General features: G+C 39.0%; 2 protein-coding genes across 2 annotated transcripts in view; one reads left to right on the top strand and one right to left on the bottom strand.

The window, feature by feature from the left end:
* Positions 1–25,722, bottom strand: part of TG (thyroglobulin) — a 137,828-nt gene that overhangs the window by 28,046 nt on the left and 84,060 nt on the right. The window lies entirely within an intron of this gene.
* On the top strand, positions 10,498–24,989 carry SLA (Src like adaptor). Its single transcript, XM_054385313.1, has 7 exons — positions 10,498–10,558; positions 15,449–15,548; positions 18,911–18,997; positions 20,333–20,436; positions 21,763–21,894; positions 23,724–23,853; positions 24,770–24,989. The coding sequence occupies exons 1-7, from the start codon at positions 10,498–10,500 to the stop codon at positions 24,987–24,989; spliced, it is 834 nt and encodes a 277-aa protein (XP_054241288.1).

Genomic DNA, 25,722 nt, shown 5'->3' with positions numbered 1-25,722 from the left:
AAGCCACATGCAGTTCTTGTTTCAGCTATCACTACAGACTGACCTGCTGTCATCAGAGGAAGTTTCAATGATATTTTTGACAACAACTCAAATGAAAACATCTAGTATTGAACTGCTGAGAAGTGGTTGCAGCTATGTTGCACAACCCACAAGAGCAATATTACACTGTCCCGAATTCACAGGAATAGTGGGAACATTACAATGTTTGGCAATAGTAACTACTGTAAGAAGTGATGGCATCAGAAATAAAAGGCAAAGCCTTCAGTACTATCCAGTTCAGGGACCAACAGCTGTGTAAGCAATTTTTTTTCTAAATCAGAGGTTAAGCTAGGCAGTACAAATTCAGATACTAGGAAAGGTTGCAGCTCACAGTGTTGAGAAGGCAATGAATAAAAACTGGTATTATGTGCAGATGAATTTTTGCTTTGGTGTCAGGCCATGACAGCCTGAATTGATGTTGGTACCTCTTCAAACTTCCCTCTTAAGACATCATTTCTCACTCACCTGCACCAGTGCTATTCTGTCCATCCCAACACTCACTACACGAGCTCTTGCTGCTGTCCTGATGAGATCATAAAAAGGAATTTATGGACTTGTATTGAGTTTGTGTGGCAAGGTTTTGGTAGCAGGGGGATAATGGGGTATCATCTGGGAGAAGCTGCTAGAAGTGACCCACTCTGGAGCAGTTTGTGAAGAAAAGCACCTCCTGGGAAGGACTCATATGGGAGAAGTTAATGGAAAACTGTCTCCCATGGGAGGGATCCCATGCTGGAGCAGAGAAAGAGCGAGGAGTCTTCCCCCTGCAGAAGAAGAGGCAGCGACAATGTGTGATGAATTGACCACAACCCCCATTCCTCATACACCAGTGCCACTTGGGGGAAGGAGGCAGAGAATTTGGGAGTAAAGTTGAGCCCAGGAAGAAGGGATGAGTGGAAGGAAGGTATTTTAATTTTCAGCTTTTATTTCTCATTATCCTATGCCGATTTGATTGGTAATAAAGTAGACTAATTTTCTGGTTTGTCCATGTCAGTAATTGGTTAGTGATGTCTCTCTGTCTTCATCCCAAACCATAAACCTTTCATTTTCTTTTCTCTCCCCTCTTAAGTTAAAATGATAGAGCTGTTTTGGTGGGCATCTGGCATGCAGCCAAGGTCAACCCACCACAGGACTATTACTGTAAATTGTTCTTCTGTCTCCCAACATACCTGGAAAAAAGAATTGCAATATAAGCTGCAGTGATGAATGTCTTTTAATTCCTCATTTACTCTGGAAACTCACTTCTGCAGTTTTTTTCAGAACTGATTCACAACAGATCTAACGATTAAAAACCTCACTGCAACTGATTTTTATCACACATACGCTCTGCAAACCCAAATGATTCCTCTCCTCGCATCATGACCTCTTGTTTTTCCAACCTGATTTGAAACTGAAAACCCTGCTTGAGGCATGTTTGTCTCTTTGACACACATACTCCCTTCAAATTAATGCAGTTTGTGTGATGGCTTCAAGGCTGCAGACTCCTTTCAAAGAAGGCTTTCTGTCTGCCCAGAAACACACTATAGACAACATAAGTAGCAATAATAGTAACACCACCCAAAAATTGAGATAGAAAAATATCAAATGGAAATAATCAAACCAAAGAAATGTCAGGGCAATTCTACTTTCCCCAAAGAGCCAGCGGAACAGTATTATTTGTTTGTTGTTAAAGAGAAGCATTCTCCTGATTCAGATGTACTCAGTTTCCAGTCAGAAGTATCTGTCACACCATCTGGTTTGACCTCTGGGATAGCAGGAGTCTTCCATCTTCTGACTGCTGAGCTGAAATTCTTCCTGTCACTTAAAACATGGCTTGTGTCTGACTAAAGCCTCATCTTGCATGAAGCATTTAACCTGGACTCACAGACACTAAGAAATTGATACCACAGTGGTCTTTGCACTTAGTACCTGAAGATGATCACTCCACTGACAGAAAACTGAACCTTATTTCTGTCTGAGGATGTCATGGTTTCAGTTAATGTCAGATTAAAAAGATTGGTTGTATCATATTTTTTGCTGTAAAACCAGAGATTTGCCACTAAATGACCCCTAACTCTTCTTTCCAGTTAGAGTAACAGGTTATTCTCTAACAGACTGCACTTAAAGTGTTTTCAGAAGATTCTGCTTGGGTTTTTTTTCCAATTTGGAGCATTTTTTTTTTCCTTGCAGAGTTGGTTTTCAGTATCCCTCATTGCTTTTCCTTAGACATGTAATCCTGCATAGCAGAAAGTGCTTATAGCCAACTAAGGTTTCAGGGCTCTATGTGAAGACAATCTTTTTTCAGGCTTTCAGACAAAGTTCATCTTCAAGAACCTGGAGAAGTAGAAATCTTTGGATTTGTTTTTTTGGATTTGGAAATCATTGGATTTGTTGATTACTCCAATGTAAGGAGTCTTTGTCTCAGCTAAGAAGTTATGTGGCAAACACCAGCACACAAAGTGTAACAGAATTCTTAGGTCAGTCCAGAAATGGAAAGGGAGACTGAGATAGAAATATTTTCCCCCATAATCATCTACTAGAATTGCTACTCCCAGATTAAAAAAAAAAAAAAAAAAAAAAAAAAAAAAAAAGGGAAGGTCCTCTTTCTTCTAAGAAAAATTGCATTTTGAAAAGGAAGATTTCTTTTTCATAAGTGATTCTCAGCAAATCCTTTTGCTGTAATCAGAGGCAGTCCTGCAAGTGCAATGTTTCTCTCTCAAGTGACTCACTGAGTGCCTGTGTCAGATTAGTGACCTGAATAACAGGATATGAATACTTAAAAGATGATCATAAACTAGTATTTTTTTTCACTTGAAAAAGACCTTTAAGATCACTGAGTCCAACTGTGAATCAAACACCACCATGCCCACTAAACCATGTCCCAAAGTGCCAGGTCTACATCTTTCTTGAGCACCTTCCAGGACAGGGATTTCACCACCTCCCTGGGCAGCCTATTCCAATGCCTGACCACTCTTTCAGTAAAGAAATTTTCCCTAATATCCAGTTCAAACCTCCCTTGGGCATTTCCTCATATCCTATTGCTAGTTACTTGAGAGAAGATACTAACCCCACCTCACTACAATCTCCTTTCAGGTAGTTGTAGAGAACAATGAAATCTTTTCTCAGCCTCCTCTTCAACAGAATAAACAATCCCAGTTCCCTCAGCTAGTCCTCATAAGACTTGTTCTCTAGACTCTTCACCAACTTTGTTGCCTTTCTTTGGACATGCCCCGACAACTAAATGTCCACCTTGTAGTGGAGGGCCCAAAACTGAACACAGTAATTGAGATATGGCTTCACCAGTGCCAAGTTCAGTGTCACGATCACTTCTCTACTCCTGTTGGCCACATTATTCCTGATACAGACCAGGATGCATAAGTTGGCTCATGTTCAGCCATCTGTCAACCATCACCCATAGGCCTCTTTCTGTCAGGCTATTTTCCAGCCACTCTGTCCCAAGCCTGTAGCATTGCATGGGGTTATTGTAACCCAAGAGCACGACCCAGTTCTTGGCATTGTTAAAGCTCGTACAACTGAGCAACAATTTTGAGCAGCCTGGTCTAGTGGGAGGTGTACATGCCCATGGAAGGGGGCCTCGAACTTGTTGATCTTTAAGGTCCCTTACAACTTAAGCAATTCTCTTCTATGATTTTATAAATTGACCTCATCCCATTGATCCAGTCTGTCCAGGGAACTGGAGAACTTTCTTTGCCTCCCTCCATTGCAACCACATCTATTCCTCTGAAAGCATGGCACAAATCATGGCTGAGATTTATTGTGTTTACAGGGCAGCACGTTCTATCAAGCAAGTCCAACCTCTTCTTTAGTCTGACCAATCTTTCCTGCTCAGTCTGAGACCTGCCTCATTTGTGAGTGCATATCTGGACATAACCTTACTTCTTGTAAATTCAGAAAGACTGTGAGCTAGGGCAGATATGGTGAGAGGGATCAGAAAAAGATGGAGTTCTGCCCCTGCCTGTTCCCATGTGTGGTGCAGACATCTCCCAGCTCACAATTTTTTAGTACTTTCAGAGACATCATACATCCCTTCAGTGGATACCATTAAGGAACATGCATGCCACATCCCTGTGATTGAAAGAAAGCAATAAGATCCTAAACAATCAAATTATAACTGGTGGGGATAATTATGGTGTATTATGGCAAAACCAGGTGCCCAGAGCTCTGGGTATAACACTTTCCTGGCACTGTGTTTAGACTGATTTATTTATCAAGCTCCCTAATGCTTTCCTGTCCCTTCAAAGTAAGGACTGCTAGCACAGCTCATCAAAGAAAAAAAAGATACTCTCCTGAAACTACCACAGATCCAAATTTTGGCACTGCTTTGGGAATTTGATCAGTATCTCCTGATTATCAGACTAGCATTACAATGAGCATCTACTCAGAGCTACTCTGATGTAAATTAGGAACTCCACTTAGGTTTGTTGTGTTCTGACTGGTTTCATCTTTGGGGTTTGGTTTTGTTTTGTTTTTATTTTACTATATAAAATAAGGTATATGAGCTTTTCAGATCATGCCTTGATTATAGAAGCAAAGAGCAAACCTTAATAAATTTGACTTCTGTATTTTTATCTGTAGTACTACATTCCTGAGTGACTTCAGTCTATTATCTTGGTTTCCCCATCTCAGGCACTGAGACGAGAAAGGTCCTGAGGGTCCTGCTTCTGCTCTTTGTACAACTTATGTGAAAAAGTGCTCCATAGACAGGCTTTGACTCCACATTCTTTCATTGCTAATATTGAGCTTCAACCATTTGCAGACAAAAATATTTTGGGGTACCAAGTAAAGAATAAAGCAAATGTTGCATTCCCATTCGGGCTCAATAGGAGTGGGAAACAAAGTTTTGTGTCTCTTTCTGTCTGTCTGGGGAAAAAAAACCAACAACAACAAACAGCAAAACTACATAAAACAAAACAGCTGGGGACTCAACATTACTGAATAAATGTATCTGAGGGAAAAAAAAGAGTTAAAGAGAAACCCTTTTTGTGTAAGCAATGTAAGCCAGGTAACTTTGCTCATTTTTCATATCTGCTAAAGCCAGCATATGCAATATGCTTAAAACCTCCCTGCTTTTCTCAACCCATAGATAAAAACAGTCTTGAGTAGTGACTTGCAACAGGAACCTCATCTGTTGCTAAGACTTTGAGCCTTCCTTATTTCTCAGAGAGGAAGTATGTGGCCTGTTTGGCAAATGCTGCTCTACATGACAGTGTGAACTTCACAACACACCCATTCGACCGGCTGCTCCTCGACTTGATCAGCTAAACCTTGCTGGCAGCATGAGAGCAGTATTATGACTACGGCTTTCTTGACAGATACTGCAACCTGGAATATCGTGCCCAGCATTTGAAGGTAATCATTGCTTTGATGCATTTTAGATTATCTGCATATGGGACCAAACGTTTCAATTTTATTTATGTAAAAGGAAGCTCTATTTTATTCACAGTGACAGTATTCAGACCATGGATTTCAAGTGCCACCAAAGGCAGAAAGAGAAAAGCCTGCCTCGATCTTTTTTTTTATAAGGAGTGGAACTAAAGATAGAAGGGACAAGGAGCATTTCTGCTGAAAGCTCACAGTAAGAGAGATATGCAGGACCTTACACAGTTCATTCTAACCCAAAATATGAGCTCACAGATTAGTGGGCTTTTTATTCAAAATGTAAGAGGTTTGCATTATTGTGATGTTTCTGTGTTGTTTCATAGCTGTGTGTTTCATGAATTACCTTGATTACAGCATTATGTTATTATTTCCAAGCACAAAGCTAGGAGTGCCTCAAAACTGAAAGGATACTCATTTTGATTAATGATATTAATTAAGGGAAAGTCACCAAAAGGTATACAGCTTCTGAATCTAAGCTGCTTTTCTTTTTTTTCTACATGAAAAATAACAGGACGCTGATGCTTTCATTTTCAAGCTAAATTGGATTCAGACAGTACCTGTGAATCCTAGTGAGAAATTATAAGGCCTGGTACAGATGTGAATATCAGGTAACAAAATAAAGTAGCATGTAGCATTTCAGGAATAGTGAATGTCTTCCTTTTACTAGTCTGCATTATTCTGTCAGAGGGGCTTTACTCAGGTGCTTATCTTGCCTTTTTATTTTTCTTACTATTTTCGTTATCTTTACAAATTCTTACTAATTTGAATGTAACTTTGAAAAAAGTTCTTACAAAGTGACAGACTTTCCTATGCACCGTGCTGGTTAACTGCTCCAGAAGTGCATTTTCTCAGAGACCAGATTCTGCAAAAGAAACTATTGCTATAGGTGTGGCAAGCAGGAACAGAAGGTGTAAACTGTACCACTAGTTTTTGGGATCTACAACAGAGGTCAGTCAAATTCCAGCATTGACAGGCAAAGATTTTGTATATGCAAAGATTTTGTATATGCTGAGAGCTCTTCACTGATAAAATGGAACAGATAGCAGGACTAGGGCCATAGGTGGTTCCTCACCTTCCTTTTGGCAGTAAGTATAAAACAGTAAAGATCACTAAACCCTACTAGTTATGTACTTGCAAACAGCTATGGCTGCAGCAAGTGGGTTTCCTTAAACAGCATGTGCAGAAGTGGAAAGAGAAGGAGAGAAAGGACCAAAGCTTTGAAGATTGCAATGATCTTAAGGTTAAAATCAAATTCCCACACAAGCCTCAGGACGTGGCCTGTGAGCAAGGAAAGCTGCATGTAGAATTCAGTTTGCAGAACAGAAGCACAGTGGTTACTGTAAGCTGAGCAGCTGCACTCCTTGATGCAGGGCTTTGGGTGGACAAGACAAGGAGATGTCAGTCTACCACCTCTCCATAATTCCTCCCAAATCACCCTCAGTGAATGATTTTTTTTTTTTGATCCAGCATAATTATCTGTGTCTATGCCACCTCTACTTGTATTCCAAACCCTGCCACCAAGTTTAAGTCAGATGCAGTGCCTGGAGTAGATGTGCCATTTCAGAACAGAATCATCTATAGAACTGTTATAGTTCCACTACTGAGTTAAATGATAAAAACTGTTTCAGCCACAAGGTGCTTTACAATTTCCTGTAGGTCGATTTTTGTAGAGAAACTCAAAATTTCACAAACCCACCATATAGTTTATTATATCAAGATACAGTGGATTTGTGCTGCACTGCCAACACCTGACACAAGCACAAGTTCCTTGAGTCACTAAGTTCTATCCTGCCCCCAAGAGTCTGGTGCACTGTTGTTTTAGAAATACTTAGGATAACAGTTCATGCACTCCTACTCTGAAAACAGTGATAAGCCATTGCTAGTGAGCAAGCAGAAAAAATCTTTTGTCCCCACTTCTCCACCAACTCTGCCTCCACTTCTAACAAGACTTCCAATTTCTTCCATTTCCATCCCATTTTCAAATGTTTAAGAGCTGAGCCATAGCTCAGGGCTCCACCGCCTTTGCCTGGGTGTCTTCACATAAAATGCATAATGGCAAGTGGCCTTAGTGATAAATCTAATCTGATAAATGTAGTTTTCCTTTAAATCACTTTGGATAAGTGAATCAGCAGTAGTAGTCACAGCTTTCCATTTGCTTATTTTTATTGAACACTTGTGCCATCAGTCTAGAGAACACCTTGAACTCTCTGTCCCTTTCAAGACCTCATGCGGCCGCCAACGGTAATTAGAGACAGCTAGATAACACGGAAAATGTAGTGAGACACAGCAAGCTGTAGCACCAGTGACATCAAAGTTCAAAAATGTCATTGCTCTTCACCATTACTTTATAACACTTGTATTTTCCAAAAGTCAGATTCTTCCACATCTAAAGTAGCAGCATTGAGCTGCAGGCTCAATCATGTTGGCTTCAGAGGTCCTTAGAAAAGAGCAAACATTTGTATGGCAGCAGTGAGCCAGGCAAGTTTTGGATGTGCTCTGCAAAAACACAAACAGCTCATGGCTGTTGTCTGGTATCTAAGCCACCTGGATTAGAGAGCAAATGGTTTCATTACAAACCATACATAAGCAAACCTTCAAAACTAACAATGTTTAGAATTTAGACCCCTAAATACCATCTAGGAGAATGAAGGTGCCTTGCTCGAATGTGCCAGGCTTTTACAACATTTCTGAGAGCTAACTTTTTCAGAAGTCTTTCCATGATGGACGAATGCTACATATCACTTTCCAAAGTGACTCAGGCAGACCTAAAATTTGTATCTACTCTATCCTAAGGGTAAGAAAAGTAGCCCTTGAAAGGACTCTGTCAGAAGTCTGATTGCTAGTAGTACAACTCGCTCTCCTGGCCCCCAAATACTAGGATTCAGAATAAAAGGATACATAGAGGTAGGCCTCTAATTTTTTTTCTATATTTTTGTGATACAAAATTCAAATTTATTCTATATTTGTGCCCATCTCTAGATGGGCACAAGAATTTTAAGCTGCCATGCTTGTCAACCATCTAGAATGGCACAAATTTTTTGGTAACTGTAGCTTACTTGCTATACACTTAGTCAGAATCAAATTGCCCTTTTCGAGTACTGAAAAAAAATGCAGCTAGTGAAGTACAGAGCTCAGCAGAGGTTATCGGTCCAGGTGTTTATCCCACTTCTCTGACTGACTTTTCTAGCCCTCTTGAGCTCTCTGTTGTCATGCCCAGGAAATTTTGCTCATCTGAAGATGAGACAAGAACAGACATAATATCTGTAGCCAAAACACAGGCTGTACTACTCCTATGACTATACCTCTTATTCTTGATGGGAAGCAACTGAGGAAAATGTCAAAGAAAATACAATTGAGTCTTTCAAAAAAATATTCATCCTTAGTTCAAGAAATTATAATCTTACAAGTAGTGAGTGCCTACCAAAATAAATTCTGATTTAAGTTTTAGAAACTTAGGTACATTTAAATGGAGAAAGGTTTTGTATTTTCTATCGAGAGACCTTTTTATTCAAATTGGAGTACCCTAATATTTTAAATTGAAGGCTACTTTTTTATGCAGCTTCTAGGCTTGTTACATCAGTCAATGAAACAGTTTTTTGTTCTTGTGGAAGCAGATTTCAGACACTTGTCAGAAAGATACTGGCACAGCTGCATAGTACAGATGTGCCACAAGCTAGTTCCTGAGTGCAGACAGTGAAAGGGTAATGAGCCATTTGCCTGGTGAAATAGAGACCTCTAGCAAAGAGCCTTTGGGAACAAGCACTAAGAAGCTCGAAAATCAGATGAGGTGGAGTCAAACTGTGCATTACCATCTGTTTTAGCACTGATCTGTTTGCATTTTTGAATGTCATTTTACTCTGTAGTGTGTCTTCCTAAACTCACTTCTTAAACATGACATAAAAATTTTACAGTTTAAGCAATATATTCAATTCTGACAATCTTACTACAAAAGACAGTTAGTAATAAAGTCTCACTGATTGTAGCAGTACTGCTTCTCAAGTTGGATACCTCTCCAGCTAGTGCTGTCAGGCTCTTAACCTGTTGTGAGTAAAGGCAGTAACAATTTTTTAAACACTTCACCTAGAAAAGCTTGAAAGATGCAGAATACCTCCACAATGCTGCTAGAGTTTCTGTTTCTATTTTCACAAAGCAACTGATAGAAATATATTCTCTAAAATAATTTCCTCTCAGCCAGTGACGTTTAGTTATTCTGCTTAAATGTGCAATAGCAAACAGACATGGTTTATTCTCCTCTGTTTCTGAAAATTTGCCATAGCATAAGAAACCTTCCACATCTTGAGGGGTTTTCTCTTTCCTCTGTGTGGGACAATGAGGAGGAGTGCAGCAAAGCCAAGAAAAGGAACTGCTTTTCTCACTGTATTAGTTCCACAAATGTCTGATATTTTTTATTGTATATCCAACAAGACTTTTAAAGGCAAGTTATCTGAAGAATTTGCACCACTGGCTTTATGCAGGAGTGTTTTGAGACCAAATATTTTGAGGCAAAGTGTTACTTTAACATAAAAACAAAAATTAAAAAAAAAAGGGAAACCATTAACCATACTCACTGAAAACACAACTGCATGAGGAAAAAAAAAAAAAAAACAAAACACCAAAAAGGTTCTTAGTGTTGGGCAATAAAGTGACATAACACACAGAGAACACTGAAAACCAGATAGGTCAATCTAAGTAATTTCTTTGTAGCTTCTGAACTCCAGATGCTGTAAAGAACATTGTGTATATGAAATGACTGTATGGGCATGGCTTTCTGTGACTTCCTATTGTGCTGATGTACTGGTAATGGAAACTTTTACTACATTGCGTTCTTCTGAGCAACTTCCCTAGCTGTGGTTTTCTGCTATTCCCCTGATAAAAGCACCAAAGTGGTAAGAGTTTAGCAAGTATGTAAAACTCTCACATGAATTTGACACAAGAGTTCTCAAAAGCAAAACTGCATAAAACTGGAGACACCCAAACTAGGTCATTTCTCATCTGTTGGCACAGCAGGTGTTATTCTGATGCTTCATTTCAATGTCTCCTTTGATTTAGTTCCGAAGAACTTTGACGGAATTTGAGAGCACAATGGGAAATACTGTGAAAACGCCAAGAGCCTCTGAAGAAACAAATGTGCTGAGCCAAACGGGTAAGCACTCATTTAATTTCTTTCAAGAGAAAAAGATGTTCAAAATGTATAGTACATTCATCCACATGTCTTCCTACATCTGCCTGATGCAGTAAAAGCAGGCAAGTGTGTGACTGCTCTGGGAGAAGAGGAGCATCCTCTGGACAGTATTTGTTTTTAGCTACATTCAAGATCATTTTACCAAAAGTACATTAATTAAAAACCTCTAATATTAAAAATATTAATCGCTAGTTCTCCTTGAAAGATATTCCTTTCAGGTCAGAAAGCATCAAAGCACTACTTCAGAAACAGTAGGTTCTGGGGAAAAAACGTATTTTGACATACTTGTATGGGCTATTTTATATTTTATACAAATTCATTCTTGAAATTTGATTTTGCTTCTTTTAAGATTAAAAATGTTAATTACATTAAGTTTGCCCTGAACCTGAAGTCCACTCTTAGACAGCTGCATTAAAAGTAGCATGCAGCCAACTTGGCACCAGGTTGATCCATAAAGGTTATACATAAATACACTTTTCAAGCTGTCAGTGGGGGATCTAACATACCTGTCCTATGCATCTGCATGTGAAAAAATCAGGCTGCAAAGTCCCCTGCCCCTACTATAGGCTGGTAGAGGTCATGCAAGAGGAATTTAGAGACCTACTATTCCCAAACTGCAAGTGAGTAGATGGAGTCAGCACAGCCTAAGCTCTCATGACGCAATGTGACAGACAGCTGGTCCAAGAGCAGTAATAAATCACTCCCCAAAGGTAAGGAAAGCAGTTTGGGGATTTGGGGTTCTTTTGTGCTTTATAGAGGGAAGGTATTAATAAAAATGTTAGAGCTTTCCATGAAAACTGGTGCAGCTGGGCTGCTTATTACAAAACAGATAAGGAATCAGCCTTCCTTCACTAGTGCTGGAAGGAAAGCTAGCCCTGTTTTTAACATGGTCAAGAGCTAGCTGACAGAGGCATCCATGTAGACCTAGGTCTTTATTGCAGGGTATTTGGATGAGGTCACCTCTAAAGGTCCTTTCCAGCCCAAACTCTTCTGTGACTCTCTGATTTAACAGCCTGCATATGGATCTAACTCTTAGTCTGGATCAGACCAGCATCTCCATAATGGTTTAGAGGTTTCTAATCAAAGTTGAGAATAGAAAGATCAGTGCTGTCATCCAAATCCTATGAAAGTGGACTCTGGAAAAGGAATTTCACAATGAAAGTATATCTTGTGGTTAATCCAGTGAGTTTACAGATATTTGTCTTCCTGAGCAGATCAAACTCCAAATCACATCACCAGCCACAGAAGATTCTCCCAGGCCAGGAATGGCCACCTTTGATTTAAGTGCTGGAGGATCCAATCCATGGATTTAGAACAGTACAGATAATTATTAGGAAAAACAAGTTTTACAGTGGTGCATTTCAGTAAGACTGAATAAAATGAAAGACTAAAACAGAAAGGAAAGAATATTCAACAAAAAGGGGGAAGAACACAGATAACTGGAGTCTGAAGACCTGATCTACAATGTGAATGGGTTCATTGGACTCATGTAAGCCCCTTGTGCTACCTGAGAGCTGCACTGAATGCAGAATTCTGTGCTTTATTCACCCTTAGTGTATCAGTCTTGGTCCTGAGAAAGTGCATAGCTTGCATTTCCCAAGGGAGCATTTGGATTCCAAATGTGACTGCACTCCATCTGAAACTAACAACACTGTATGGACATCCCTGGCATAATCTAGGTACTGATAACAGAATAGCTACCACAGCAAAGGATTGTGAGCCCATCCATTTCTTTTTTTCCTCATTCAGGTCTTTGAATCAAGGGTTAATCCTTACTGAGCTGCACCTGCATAACTCTCAGTTCCCATCTGATGTGGGTACACCAGTACAACTCTGAGGCCACACCTTACACTGCTGCAAAGACAGCCTCCCAGACACACACCAGTACTCTTCATTATTCTGTCTGGTATGTGCCATGCTGTAAATCATAGTATACCACAGTGGTGCACAGCACAGCATTTTTTGAGAGTGATGAGATGGATCTGGATGCTCTGCCTGTGCTTCTCCATCTCTCTAATAATGCACAATTAATAATTTGAAGCATGCAGTATTCAGTCTCACACTTTGCAAGACATGCAGGGATGCAGACATCTAAAACTAGCATATACTTCATATTCATTTCCTACTCCTAAGGAAAAAAAAAAATCAATCAACCAGAATTAACATTTGATTTGGTGGAAATGATTGTGCTTCGATCTTTCCACTCTAACCTCTAAGTTGTTCCATTTCAGATGTAACCTACACTCACACTGCAGAGGAGAGCTTCTGTTAGAATAATTCAGACAATTTTTTTTTTTTTTTTTTTACAACTTTAGACAGTTGGGAGCTCATCAGATCAAATCTATTAGATCACTGTGAAATTTGGGTGTGGTGAAACTGTCATTTGTTTAGTCCCACTTTTGAGGCTTTTGTGTTTGAAAGGATCTAGGATGGATTCTGTGAAAGGCTGTAGTGTGCAGTGGGGTATTTTACATGACCAAAAACCCCAATGAGGTTTGTTTTAAATACTTATTAAAATGAAGTCTTTTTTGTGGATTAGGAGGATTGAAAGATTTGGGGTAGCATAAAACCCCTTTGGTTTCACTCATAATATAATTACATATAATTTAAGAGGTGACATTAGCATGGATGTGGCAGCCAACACTATGATTAATTCCTTCCTTTTCAGAACATCAAGTTAAGCAAAATTGAAACAAAACTGAATGTAAAGATGAAAGAGTAAGCAAAGTAACACAGATCATGCTGAAATAGAGAAAAAGTCACGTACCCCACAGTGCGGAACGAAATGCAAACCACCAGTATGCAAGGAAGGAGAGCAGAAAAACACTTGTTTTCCACCCTTTCAGTATGGAAACAAACCATCTATAAAGTTTAAAAATAGTATGGTTAAAGGCATTTTCATTAAGCTAAAATAAATTGCATTCTGCGTAGAACTGCTGTCTAAATCTGCAATGAGAAGTTAGGAGATGGCAGCTTACCCTCATTCTGCAGTTCTTACAATCTAGTTTGTTTCTTATCATCCTGGATAAAGATTTTGCTTTGTTGGGAAAGACTCAGCACCAATACTTAGGTCTTTCTAGTTTCATAGCTAGTTTCTCTAAGCAGTTGCATAGAGACAGAAGTGGCCTTAGTGCAGAACAGGGAGGTAATCAAAGGCATGCTTAGCACAAAATTTTTGCAGTATAGTTGAAGTACTTGTGTGATAAATCACAGTAGAATAATCGTGACAATTGACTGATTAATACAAAGGTACTTGAATAGCCCTGTTTAATTTAGTAATGCTAATCAACTATGAAAACTATGGCAATACTAATATGAAATACACTGTCAAACCAACCAATGTCTATGCCAGACTCTATACACCTATGTATCTATAGGGATGCTCATTAACTGTATCATGGGGCTACTTCAACAGGCAAGGGTTAGCAAGACTAAAATTGCTTACAGTCAGTTGAATACTAAGGTAAAATGACTGCTTTGCATAACGTGTCCCTATAACATAATAACAATCAGATACTCAAAATCACCTAAGAAAACACTGTTTTCTATTTCCTTCAAACCTCATATGGAATGTTTTCCTTAACACTTATACACTCATTATCACAGATGTAAGGATAATAAATGTAAAATCTCTCCTCTTGAAAATATTTTTCTGCAGACCTGCATGTTCCCTTCAGCCTTTCGTCATCATGACTGTGAGTTATTTGTAAGACCCTGGGACACAGAGGCTGAAACCACCAAGCCAGCCTCAGCATTCTTTAATGAGGCTGTTCCCCTAAAAAAATCATCTTAAAGATGAAAAGTTCTAACAAGACACAAAACTGTGCCTATCTCTCTGGTTACTTTCTTTTCTCCACTGAATTCATTCTCATTTTTGCACGTGCTGAGCTGCACAGACTGGACATCAAACCTGCAAATATACTACTAGATGGCATTGCTAAGAAACAAGACACCAGTCCTGGTGGCAGAAGAGGGGAAGCTTCGTCTCCCTGTGTGTCAGTGGAGGGTACCATGACTTGCAGAGGGAAGGGACTCACTTCCAGGAGAAACAAAGGCAGCATATTGCACAATCCCTCTTCCCAGCACTAGTGCCAAAACATTCAGTATGACACACTTCTGAATCTCCCACCTGTCAGCATTTACTGGGCACCAGAAATTCCTGCTGGATGAGGAGCTCTTGAATGTTTGATAGTCCCAATCTTGAGCAAAGTGCCTTCATCCTTCAGAAACCTAGGAAGCCCAGAATGTGTCCTACACAGTGTTACAAGGCCCAGAGTCATGCCAGTTTATGTAAACAGTCTTCCTACCTCAGATCCACACTTCTGACCCCAGTTCTGCAAACTGAAGTAGGACACTGATTTAATTACAAACACCCTTGTCGTCTCTCTTCTTTAACTGAAGATAAGGGCATGTTAAATGATGGAAGAATTCAACATGCATCTTTCTTTCCTTAAATGTAATGCATCAGTTTGGCTCTCTACGGTAGCTAAGGCATTCAGAGACAGTGGCATTAATCAAACTGAGTTATTTCCTAATACTATAAATACTTATTTTGCTAGTTTCAAACTGAATATGTCCTTTAAATATGGTAATTACTAGAAAAAGTAGCCTAAATTTAGTTGCTTGCAATTAACCAGATGACTTCTTTTTTCATTTCTAACATCTTCACATTCTTCTTGTAAAGTTATAGGCTCATCTTTAGCTCTTTATGTTTACCAAGTGACATTTCAGAGCGAGATCTTTTTTCCCATTTGACCTACTATGTAAAATATAATATTAATAATGAATAATCCATTTCTGCCTCAGAATTCTATCTCATTTTTAAATGACATTTTCTTTCTTCTTTAACAGGTCAGGAGAGTGATTTCCTGGCTGTCCTCTACGACTACCCTTCAGCAGACATAAGTCAACCTATATTTCATGTAGGGGAAAAACTACGTGTGCTATCGGAGTAAGTTGTCCCTTTATTTTTTTAATCAGGGTGTGCTAAGATTGATGCAAAGCTGCCTTATGCACCTGGCCCAAACTGGATGCAGTTCAGGAAAAATTAACTGAGTTCACAATTTTCAAGGAAGGATAGATAGCCATTGCATAAATCTCCCCATAGCTTAAGGATGTGGGATTTCAGATTGTTCTTTGGTCTTTGGATTCCTCTGACATTGTTTCTGGAGCTGGAAGTGGACTCTGTTCTAAAGCAGGACTTAAAGCAGAATTCTACTCTGAAAACCAAGTTTGAGAAATTATCCCTCCCATTTTAGTAGAAAACAGAATAAGAGCAAAAATAGTTTGAATCACATAGAAAAGGAAAATTATTCTGAATTTCTCTGTCAGGTGTGTCTCACAATTTCTTCCTCACTCTTTTTTGAGTTAACAATTCCTTTATGATGAGGTCTTAGAATTTCACCCTGGATTTGAGGCAACATGAAAACATAAAATAAAAAAATAACATGTTTTTTCTTAATGCAGTTTGAATCCACTGCATTTTCTCAGTGGAGAACAAAAAAAGGTCAAAGATTTCCCAGCCAGTTCCACTCAAAAATGCATAAGTCCTAGAAGGAAGTAGGCTTGAAAGAAGTAGTTCAGTGACCTTATCCTTAGTGCAAATATTGCCACATACAAGAGTGAGCAAACTTCTTGAAAAATAAAAGCCAACAGCCCTGATATTTTATGCACAACTTGTATCAGCACAAAGTGACCTCCTAGAAGTTATTGATCTGTACAGCCAATGTTTGCAGCACTGAAACAAAAATTAAAGATTTCATTTTTGCAGCTGGTGGAGCAGAAAGACCCAAGGCAAGCCCAGATATTCATAGCAGAGAAATCTTCCGAGAATTTCTAAATTCATTTTAAAAATTCTCTAACTGAGCAGCATCAAATGGTTGGAGGACAAAAGTGCTCAACAGAAGTAGCACAGCCCATTGATGAATTCTCAGACTCTTCTCCAGGCCACTGAAGCATGCACTGGCCTTTATCAGCAACAAGATATGGGGCTACAGGGACCTCTGGTCTGACCTGGAGTGGCTGCAGTTACATTCTGCTGATGAAGTGCTTTCCCTGCCTGCCTGAACCTAGAGATCACAAGGCTCAGGCAATACTAGATTAATTTTCCTGCTGATGGAGAGCTTCCCTAAACCAGGGGAATTCTTCTCTGGTAATTTCTAGCTGTTTAAAAATTGCTGTAGCTTGTGTAACATAGTACCACACGGTACAACAATTGTTATAGCTTGGAAATTCCAGCCTAAAGATTCACCCCCACTTTTCATCAGGTATGATAACTGCATATGCCTATATTCATGGGAATTACATGTGTGCCATATCATATGCATCCATATGCTGCATAGTATTATCCACTGGACAAACAACTTCTAAAAGAAATAGGCTTCTGTAGCAGCAGGTTTTATCATGTTTGATGTGCAGTGCTCAAAATCTCCTCACAGTACATAAGAGCCAAACAAAGCCTTGATGGGATCTTTCCTCTTTTTTGAAACAACTTGCTCACAGAAGATAAGACACTCCTATGCCTTATCTAAAGCACAGTGTCCTAGTGAAATACCTGTGGAGTAGGTACAGATGTTAATAGGAACTGCTTGCCTATGAGACTCTTGCTATACATAAGCTGTAGGCATAACCTTTTTCAGTTCATTCAAAGAAGCAAAATACAGTGGAAGAGAACAACAGCACAGCAGGCACAACCAGAGCACAAGTGATGTGGAGCCATCACAGAGAAGCCAGTATGGGCAGGCAGCACACACTGCTCTTACAATGGCAGCTTTCAGCCTTCTACCAATGCAATGATGTGTAGTGGCCATCAGCCCCATCAATCCTGCCAAGAACAAGATGTTTGGAATCCCCACAAAAAGTAAAACTCACAAATATTTGTAACGGTGCTTGGTTGGCAGGATTAGATATGCACCAATAGCAGCTTCCCACTCTCCACGCTTGTCAGGCATCTTTTGCTACCAGATGAAAAGCTGCATTTAGCTGGCAGTAGTCAAACCAGATGTCCTCCAATAAACCTCCCAGTCTGCATAATTTCTGTGGCTCCTGCCCCAGGACAGATATGCTGCTTTGGTACTTTTAATCATCACAGGGATTTTTCAAGGTTAGTAATACTACAGTTTGGAGGAAGGAAGATGCTAAGTCTCTCAGGGTTTGTTTGTTTGTGTGTTTTGGTGGGGGTTTGTTTGTTTGTTTTGTTGTGGTTGGTTTTTTTTTTTTTGTTGTTGTTTTTTTGTTTTTTATTCAATGATTGGTTCTGTCTGGGAGAGTTGTAGGGGAAAAAAAAAAAACAAGAAATGAAGCTAAACTTCTTATAGATAATTTCATGGCAGACAGAAAGCCACAAACAATACTTGAGGCCCTGAAATTTCCAACTCTGACCAGCAGGCATTTCTCTTTTTCCCTCAGCGTATACTTTCTGGACCATGATCCCAGCAGCTACAGCTCAGGGGGTTTAACCTAAATGTTTTCAACCAAGGTGTTTTGAAATACACTGATACACTGGTCTGCAGCCCACAAATTATTTGTGAACACTTATATAAATGTCCACAAAAGCAGCTTTCAAACACAAGTTACAGTTTTATTTGGATTCAGACTCTTAAAAGAACAGTTGGAGAGAACCCATCAATCGTCAGCATCCTTGCACTAACCACTAAAGTTCCAAAGCATCCATATGAAAATTCTGGTCACCCTGCCTTCCTAAGATATCCAAAAGCTAAAGCCAGCATTCAGTATCACAGCAAGAACCTATGATATATCAAAGATAAAACATATACCTAGTCACCTAATTTCAGCTATGAGTCTTTTGGGGGGTTTATTTTTCTAATCTGGTCAAAAACTTATTGAAGAAAAGAGCAAACCATGAATCAAGTTCTGTTAAACTGAAAACCTGTTCCCAGGCAGACAGGGTGCACTTGCTGAGTATGTCTACCCTGATGTTACAGAAATAGTTACTGAGCTGTCCAGACACAGCATACTCAGCCTAATATCTTGGATACCAGTACAAGTCTAGCTGTGGGAAGGCAGAGCACAGCATGGTTTAACCACTGAGTGTTTACTCTTCTTCTTTTAAACACAGAAAAAATATTTTATTACTTACATCATTTAAATGAAACAAATGTAGCTTATTTCTGCATCCAAATTTAATCCTGATGTAGGTTTAGAAATGGAACGGTTCTAAATGAAACAAATTTGGGTCCCTTTCTGAACACAGACAAAAGGTTACAGGATAATCTGTATTGTCTTAACTAATTTTTAAAATGAGGACAAGCTCTGAAAGGTCATTTGAAAATATTCCTTCTTACTTTCACACAGTGAAGGAGGCTGGTGGAGAGTCCATTCCCTTACAACAGGTCGAGAGAACTATATTCCGGGAAAGTATGTGGCAAAGGTTTATCATGGGTAAGTAAATGCATTTCCTACAGCCTTTTAGCTCTGTGTTTCTACATACACTACCCTGATTAGTTATTCAATGTCACAATCAAAACAATGCAAATAGTAACTAGACAGAAATTTTAGCTATTGACAGTCCAAAATAGTTCATTTGAAATCTAAGAACATCAAATTCAAATCTATGTTTACATTATCTAAAAATAAAAATCCTAGTTTCACATGTTGGAAAGGGTGAAAAAACCCTGAAATGTCATATAAGATATTTAAAATATTTCTGTTGCATGGACTGATCTCTAATTTTAAGACATTGATAAAGAGACTCTATTTAGAAAGGATTTTTATTTAAAAAGAATAAAACTTAAGCTGGAGTTGCTCATGAAAAACAAACCTAGAAGAACAAACAGGAAGACTAATAAGTCATCCAAGAATATAAACTCTCAGCCTGGAAGAGCTAAAGCAGGTTTGGAGGTTTCTTGTTGCCCTAGGCACCAGACAGGAAAACAAACAAACAAACAAACAAAATTAAAGCACACAGTTTAAACCTTTCTGGCAAAAGCTTTAATACCTGTTTAATTTTAAGCATACGAACTGTGAACTTCACTGAGATTTATGCAGGTGATTAAATTCTTTTACATCCTCCTGAAACTGAGATGCTTTCCTAAAGGCAGGACACAGATATAGAAATGGAAGCTACTGTCTGAATCTTCCCCAAGACCATTTTCCTGAGAGTAGACCGGATCAAACACACAAGAATAACTTTAAAATAAAGTGCCAGTAATCCCTACAACAGCTGAACAAGCTCCATTACATGGTTAGACACTACCTGTGACAACCAAGCAGTGCAGTAAGCTGTGGTGAAATCTGTAGGATGAATTCCACTTTCCCATATGCAGGACTGGACTTTACAAATAACTGTATTTGGGTATTTGGGGGTGGGGGTGGGGTGGGGCGGGGGGAGGTGGTTTACAATAAAATACAATTTGGGGTTATCAGAAGTAGTTTAAATTTTTTAAAAAAGAGAGATTTCACTAATGCCACAGATATGTGACATCGATGTACCTCATGGGTATATCCCCTACAACTCAGATCAAGGCAGCTGGAAAAATCTAAACTTTATTCACTCTTCTCTTCGTCTCACAAAAGTTAATGGAAGTCAAACAGAACAACATTTTTTGCATAAACTGGGAAAATATGCCTGGACATAGTTGAGAGAATAACTACAGAAAGCCACAGTGTTATTTTTTCAGTCGCTTTTCCTGGCTAATGCAGCACTTTCAGGGCCACATGCTGCTCCCTGTTTCACTGGTGGCCAAATTTCAGAATTTGTTTTTTCCTGCTTCACAGCTGGTTATTTGAAGGGCTGGGAAGAGAAAAAGCAGAGGAACTTCTACAGCTACCCAACACCAAGGTCGGCTCCTTCATGATCAGAGAGAGTGAAACTAGGAAAGGTATGAAAATGTGAATTTTTTTTCCCCTCCTCCCTTGAATTCAGGCATTAAGAGATTTACAGCTGTTTAATTCATTTCCCATCGTGCTTCACACAGATCAATTTGAAAACAGAAAATGTGTGTAATAGGAAAGCAAAGGCACCCAGTGCAGCACAGCAGTCTTCACCAGTACACCTACATAACCCTGGAAGCAGGGTTATAGCAATGGCCCTGGAAAGTTCCACAGGCACCAGCAGAAACAGACACAGTTGTTCAAACACTATTATTTACTTTGATCAAATGCAAAGCCTGTTAGGCAGTGGGTCTTTTCAAATGGAGGAAAGGGCACATCTTTGCCTTGATCCACAAGAGATTGCTTGAAGAAACTATAAAATACACACCAAGCAGTGGGGGTGGCTGACAAGTGCACTTCCCATATAAACAGTTGGTTATTCTATTTACTTTTTAAAAGAACAACATGCCCTCAATTTTGTTTTCTTTCACAGCAATCCTGTTGCTACAGGGGAACTGTATTGTACACACTTTTATTCTCTTCAATGAGAATGCACCTCCCATTGCCCACTGTGATATCTTCCTTTTTTGTTCTGAAGCACCAGAACACATCCTAGTGTCATGATACTACATTTAGAATGGATTAATAAATCATCTTCTCTAACCTCTTGCATGCCAAGTAATTTCATAATACCTATACTAAATTCAAAGACATTTAGGATTAGCATTCAGTCCTTACCAGCTAAAAACTGCACAATACTTTTAAACCAAAGAACAGGAAAACCCAAGTTGTCATCTCCTACTAGGACTGCATCACCAGGTATCAACTACTGCATCACTGGGAGCTGACTAAACCTGTGAATCAGTGTACAGACACATGAGTCTGGTCTCCCTCTTCAGAGGAAGGAAAACAACCTCTGTAAAGGCCAATTTCCTTTACACTGTCTTTAGAAAAATCCCATACCATGACTTGAAAAAAAAAAAAAACCAACAAAACCACCCACACAAGAAACCACACCAAACCAACCAAAAAACTCACCCACCCCCCAAATAAATAAAAAAATTTAAAAAACACTGGAAATCTAAATTCAGTCAAAATCTCAAGCCCTGATGTTGGGCTCTTTATTCTCATTGTTATACTTAAATATACACATACATGAAGTGCACTATGTAAGTAGCATAATCAGAAATTAGGGTGGCACTAATTTTTTTTTTTTCAGCTCCTTCTGGGATAGTTTGGATCACAGTACCACATCTTACATACGCTGTGGTTGTAGTCACTACTACTTCTCTATAATTAGTGCCCTACTTTAATTAGATCTCCTCTTTCTCCAGGGTTATATTCCTTGTCAGTGCGGCACAGGCAAGTGAAACATTACAGGATCTTCCGCCTCCCAAATAACTGGTATTACATCTCTCCACGACAAACCTTTCAGTGCCTTGAAGACCTTGTGAATCACTACTCAGGTACTCAGAACTTCAGAATAAACATATTTTCCATTGGCAACTATAAAATTATCTATCAAAGGTCCAGAACATAAAGTTTTGCCTGTGTCTGAGAATTGCAACTACCGCCACAGTACAAGTAATGGGAAAACTTTTGGTTTATGTATTTCACTTTGGGTTTGATCCTAAACACAAATATGCTACCCTTAACAGTACAACTGAAATCAACCAAAGAACTCAGCTAAATAAAGACAGATAGGCTCTGCCAGTATCAGCATAGGATATTGTATGACCATGTCAATAATACTAATTTGGTCCAAACACTAGTGTCTAGCACTTCCCTAGAGAGCTTTCAAAAACAGTTTGAGGGTTAGCACACATCAGGGATGTTCAGCCCCTCTCAGAGCACAGATAAACTCAAAATTTGGGTATAGAAAAACTGTTAAGCTGTACAGATACAGGTGGTGAATCTGGGTCCCTGGCTTACTTTGTGTACCAATATGGACATCTTTGCCACTTACTCATTTACCATATAGACAGATAGTATCAAGACACGTGAGACCAGGTTCTGTAATCAAATTTTTCTCTGGAACCACTGCATCACAAAACCTCATCTGTAGCAGGAAATTCTCAGAAGCGTTAGCTTCTTCCTAATTACTTTAGAAGAATATTGCTTGATTTTACCAGCAGAATTTATCTCAAGGGGCTCAGGCTCTTAGCTCAAATCTAGATTCAGCTGTCATTTTTACTAACATCTAGTGGATGATACCTGTTTTGAGGTTAGTTTTCTGGATTTATGGCAATTTAACCTGTGTCAGAGAGGTAACTCGACAAATGAAACAATGAAGTAACTGCAGTTAACATGCCTTAAAGTGAGAGCATTTTAAAATGAGGAAGGAAGATTGCAATAAATTACTTGCATAAAAGTTACAAGAGAACAATAGGTTCTGTACTTTAATCATGTAATTTTGAAAGTGTAAAGCTACCATATTTGAGTATTTATAGGTAAACAAAAAAGTGTGTTGGCCAAAGACTAATCTAATAATCTGGGGAGAAAAGACAGATTCACATTCAAAAAGAGCAAAAAAAAACCTTTAAAGTGCAATGATTAAACAGGAGTAAGAATTTGACAGGAATTTTTTTTCCTTTCCACATTTTAGTTAGCGGACACCCTTCTCCATTTAGAAAGAAGCAAATCATCTAAACTTAAAATTCAGGGTGGTAAGAAACCCAAAACTTATAACAATTAATATTTTTAGCTGTTTTATAGATAGAAGAGGAGAAAAAGTAAAACTTAGCTCTCCTTCTTCCCCCACCATGAGATGATATAGAATCTCACCCTGAAATAAGACTCAGAAATGTAAACTACTTGGGCAGAAGAACTGTGAAATGCTCTTAGTGAAGAGAGAAGAGGATAGAGAGAAGAAATACAGGTGAAAGTAAAATGTGAACCTTAATTCTTTCCATAGCCTTGTTCCACAGCAGAATATGTGCACATACAATCCAATCTGGGCAGCTGCATCTTACATGTATTTCACACTCTGAGACAATGGGAAGCAAAAGCAGAACTCACTGAGTACTCATACAGCCTTAGTTTAAGTCTCTCCTCTCTAACAAACTTAGAGATTTTGTGCAAGTCACTTTATCTTTCTGTGTCTCATTTCCTCACTTGTACTGTGATAAATTTAAGGGTAAAGGTATAAGGAAAGGAAAAAGTTGTGCCTTGCTAAGCGCACACACTTTAATGACTACTAATACCATGTTCAAAACGTTATTTAAGCACGTATTGGGGAAGGAATGCACTGAAGTGAGCAAAGATTAAATGTCTGTGTATTCCTTTCCCTGTTCAGAAGTTGCTGATGGTCTCTGCTGTGTCCTTACAACACCTTGTCTTACCCAGTGCACTAACAGCAGCATAACGAATCGAGTTCCTCCTGTGGTGATGCGGAATAAAAACTTCAGCTGGAGAAATATTCACAGGTACCACATACAACACAGGCTTCCGGAAACAACAAGGTTATTTTTCAGCCTTGTGCTCATTTGTAAATACAACACAGAAGAAATAGCCATTTACTTCTCCTGAGACCAGTTTTAAGTTTTTAAAGCTGCTGACAGAAGGTTAACTCATGAAACTGGATGTCCAGCTCTCTAACTGTTAGTCTTGGTCTATCTTTGAAAGAAAGTAGAGTTAACATTCAATTATTTCCCCTATCTTCTTCACCAAACTGACAGAAGTAAGAGCCAGGTCATAAAGCCTTGTCAGATCTACCAACAATGGCACGCTAACATACAACGACTTATAGATGAGCCCCAAAAGTCAGAAATGGTTTCCCCTTTTTCACATAGTGGCCATCCATGAAGCAGCTCAAGTGCAGTAAACACCTTATCCCAGTATAAATGTTCACTGAGGACACTTTGTCAATATAAAGCCCCAAACCAAGGTTCATGAGACTTCTAATACCATGACTGTAACTAGAGAAAGTAGGTCAGGTTTCAGAAGCTGGTGAAACAACCACCTCCAGAAACAAAAGTATGCCTTATTTTCAAAGTGTAAATTTCTCTCCACTGTCTTCCTTCACAAAGCATATTCATTTGCTTACAAATTGAAGAAAATTTTGTGCAGTAATGAGGCCATTTTTTCCTACAGACCAAGAAGAGAGAGAGAGGGTATATAAGATGTCATTTCCTTTTCAGCTGCTGGGAAATACTTAGATGCTACTGTTGTACTGATTGTTTTGGGAAGTGGCTTGGTGACAGAAACGTTTGATGATCTGTGAGACAGTAATTTTTTTTATGTAACAAAATTAACATGATTTGGTTTAACAACTGTTAATATTGTACTAACAGACTTGGTTCAAGTAGCTAAAAATTGTATCAAAATTTTGTTCTTTTAAAGACTGGAGGTGACTGAAGATACTGGAAGCACCCTGGCAGCAATGGATGATTCTTGTCTCAGCTATGGCCTGAGGGAAAGCATTGCCTCCTACCTCTCCTTAACAGGGGATGACAACACTTCTTTTGCAAGTGCCAGAAAGAAGAAAGCCCAGTCTCTTATATACACAGGGAGCAAGCGTAAAAGTGCCCTTCACTTGCCACCTACATACTATGAAGACTAAATGTAAAACAACTAGGGGGGGAAATTAAAAAAAAAAAAAAAAAGAGTGGTTAGAAGAGAAATCCAGCACATCTTGTGGTCCTGCAGTCCTTTGACAGCTGAGAGATACCAGCGTGCTACCTGATGATCAAATGCTGGCAATGCTTCTGCATTTCCTCTTCTGAATGTTAACCAGAAACCTTAAGGATGCTGTTTCAGCTATGACATATGCTGGGAATGTTCCCAGTGCATCTGAAATTAGAACTTGCTCATAAGAAGGATAAACTCAGACAAGTCATCAGCCAAGTAAGGCAGATGACTCTTCATCATGTGCATCATTATACAAAGTTACTGCACAAGTACAGCTTAAAGACAACTACAGCTTAAAGACTTAAATTCAGTCTTAATCTGACATTCTTCACAAAACTGAAACTCATCTTTACAGAACTTCCCTACACTGAGAAAAGGAGCCTTTTTCTTCTCCATATAGAATTATTTATTGCCATTGACAATAAAATCAGAAAGTTGTCAACAACCCTGAGAAAGTGTCTAACATCCAGCATCCAAGAATCACCTGATTATATGGACTCCATACTTCTGTCCTTTTTACCTTTTACCTTTAAAATCATTGACTTTCTAAGTGGCTTATAGTGTCACAAAGCAGTGACAAAATTAAGAATAGGCTTAACTTATTGAGAAAAACAGTTCCTGCTTAGGCCTGAGCTGAGAGTACAGGCATATCCAAAAGCTCAGCT

This window comes from Indicator indicator, chromosome 12 (genome assembly GCF_027791375.1).
Source record: "Indicator indicator isolate 239-I01 chromosome 12, UM_Iind_1.1, whole genome shotgun sequence".
Classification (NCBI taxonomy): domain Eukaryota; kingdom Metazoa; phylum Chordata; class Aves; order Piciformes; family Indicatoridae; genus Indicator; species Indicator indicator.
Note: the sequence above shows the minus strand (reverse complement) of the source record. Positions and strands in the feature narration are given on the sequence as shown.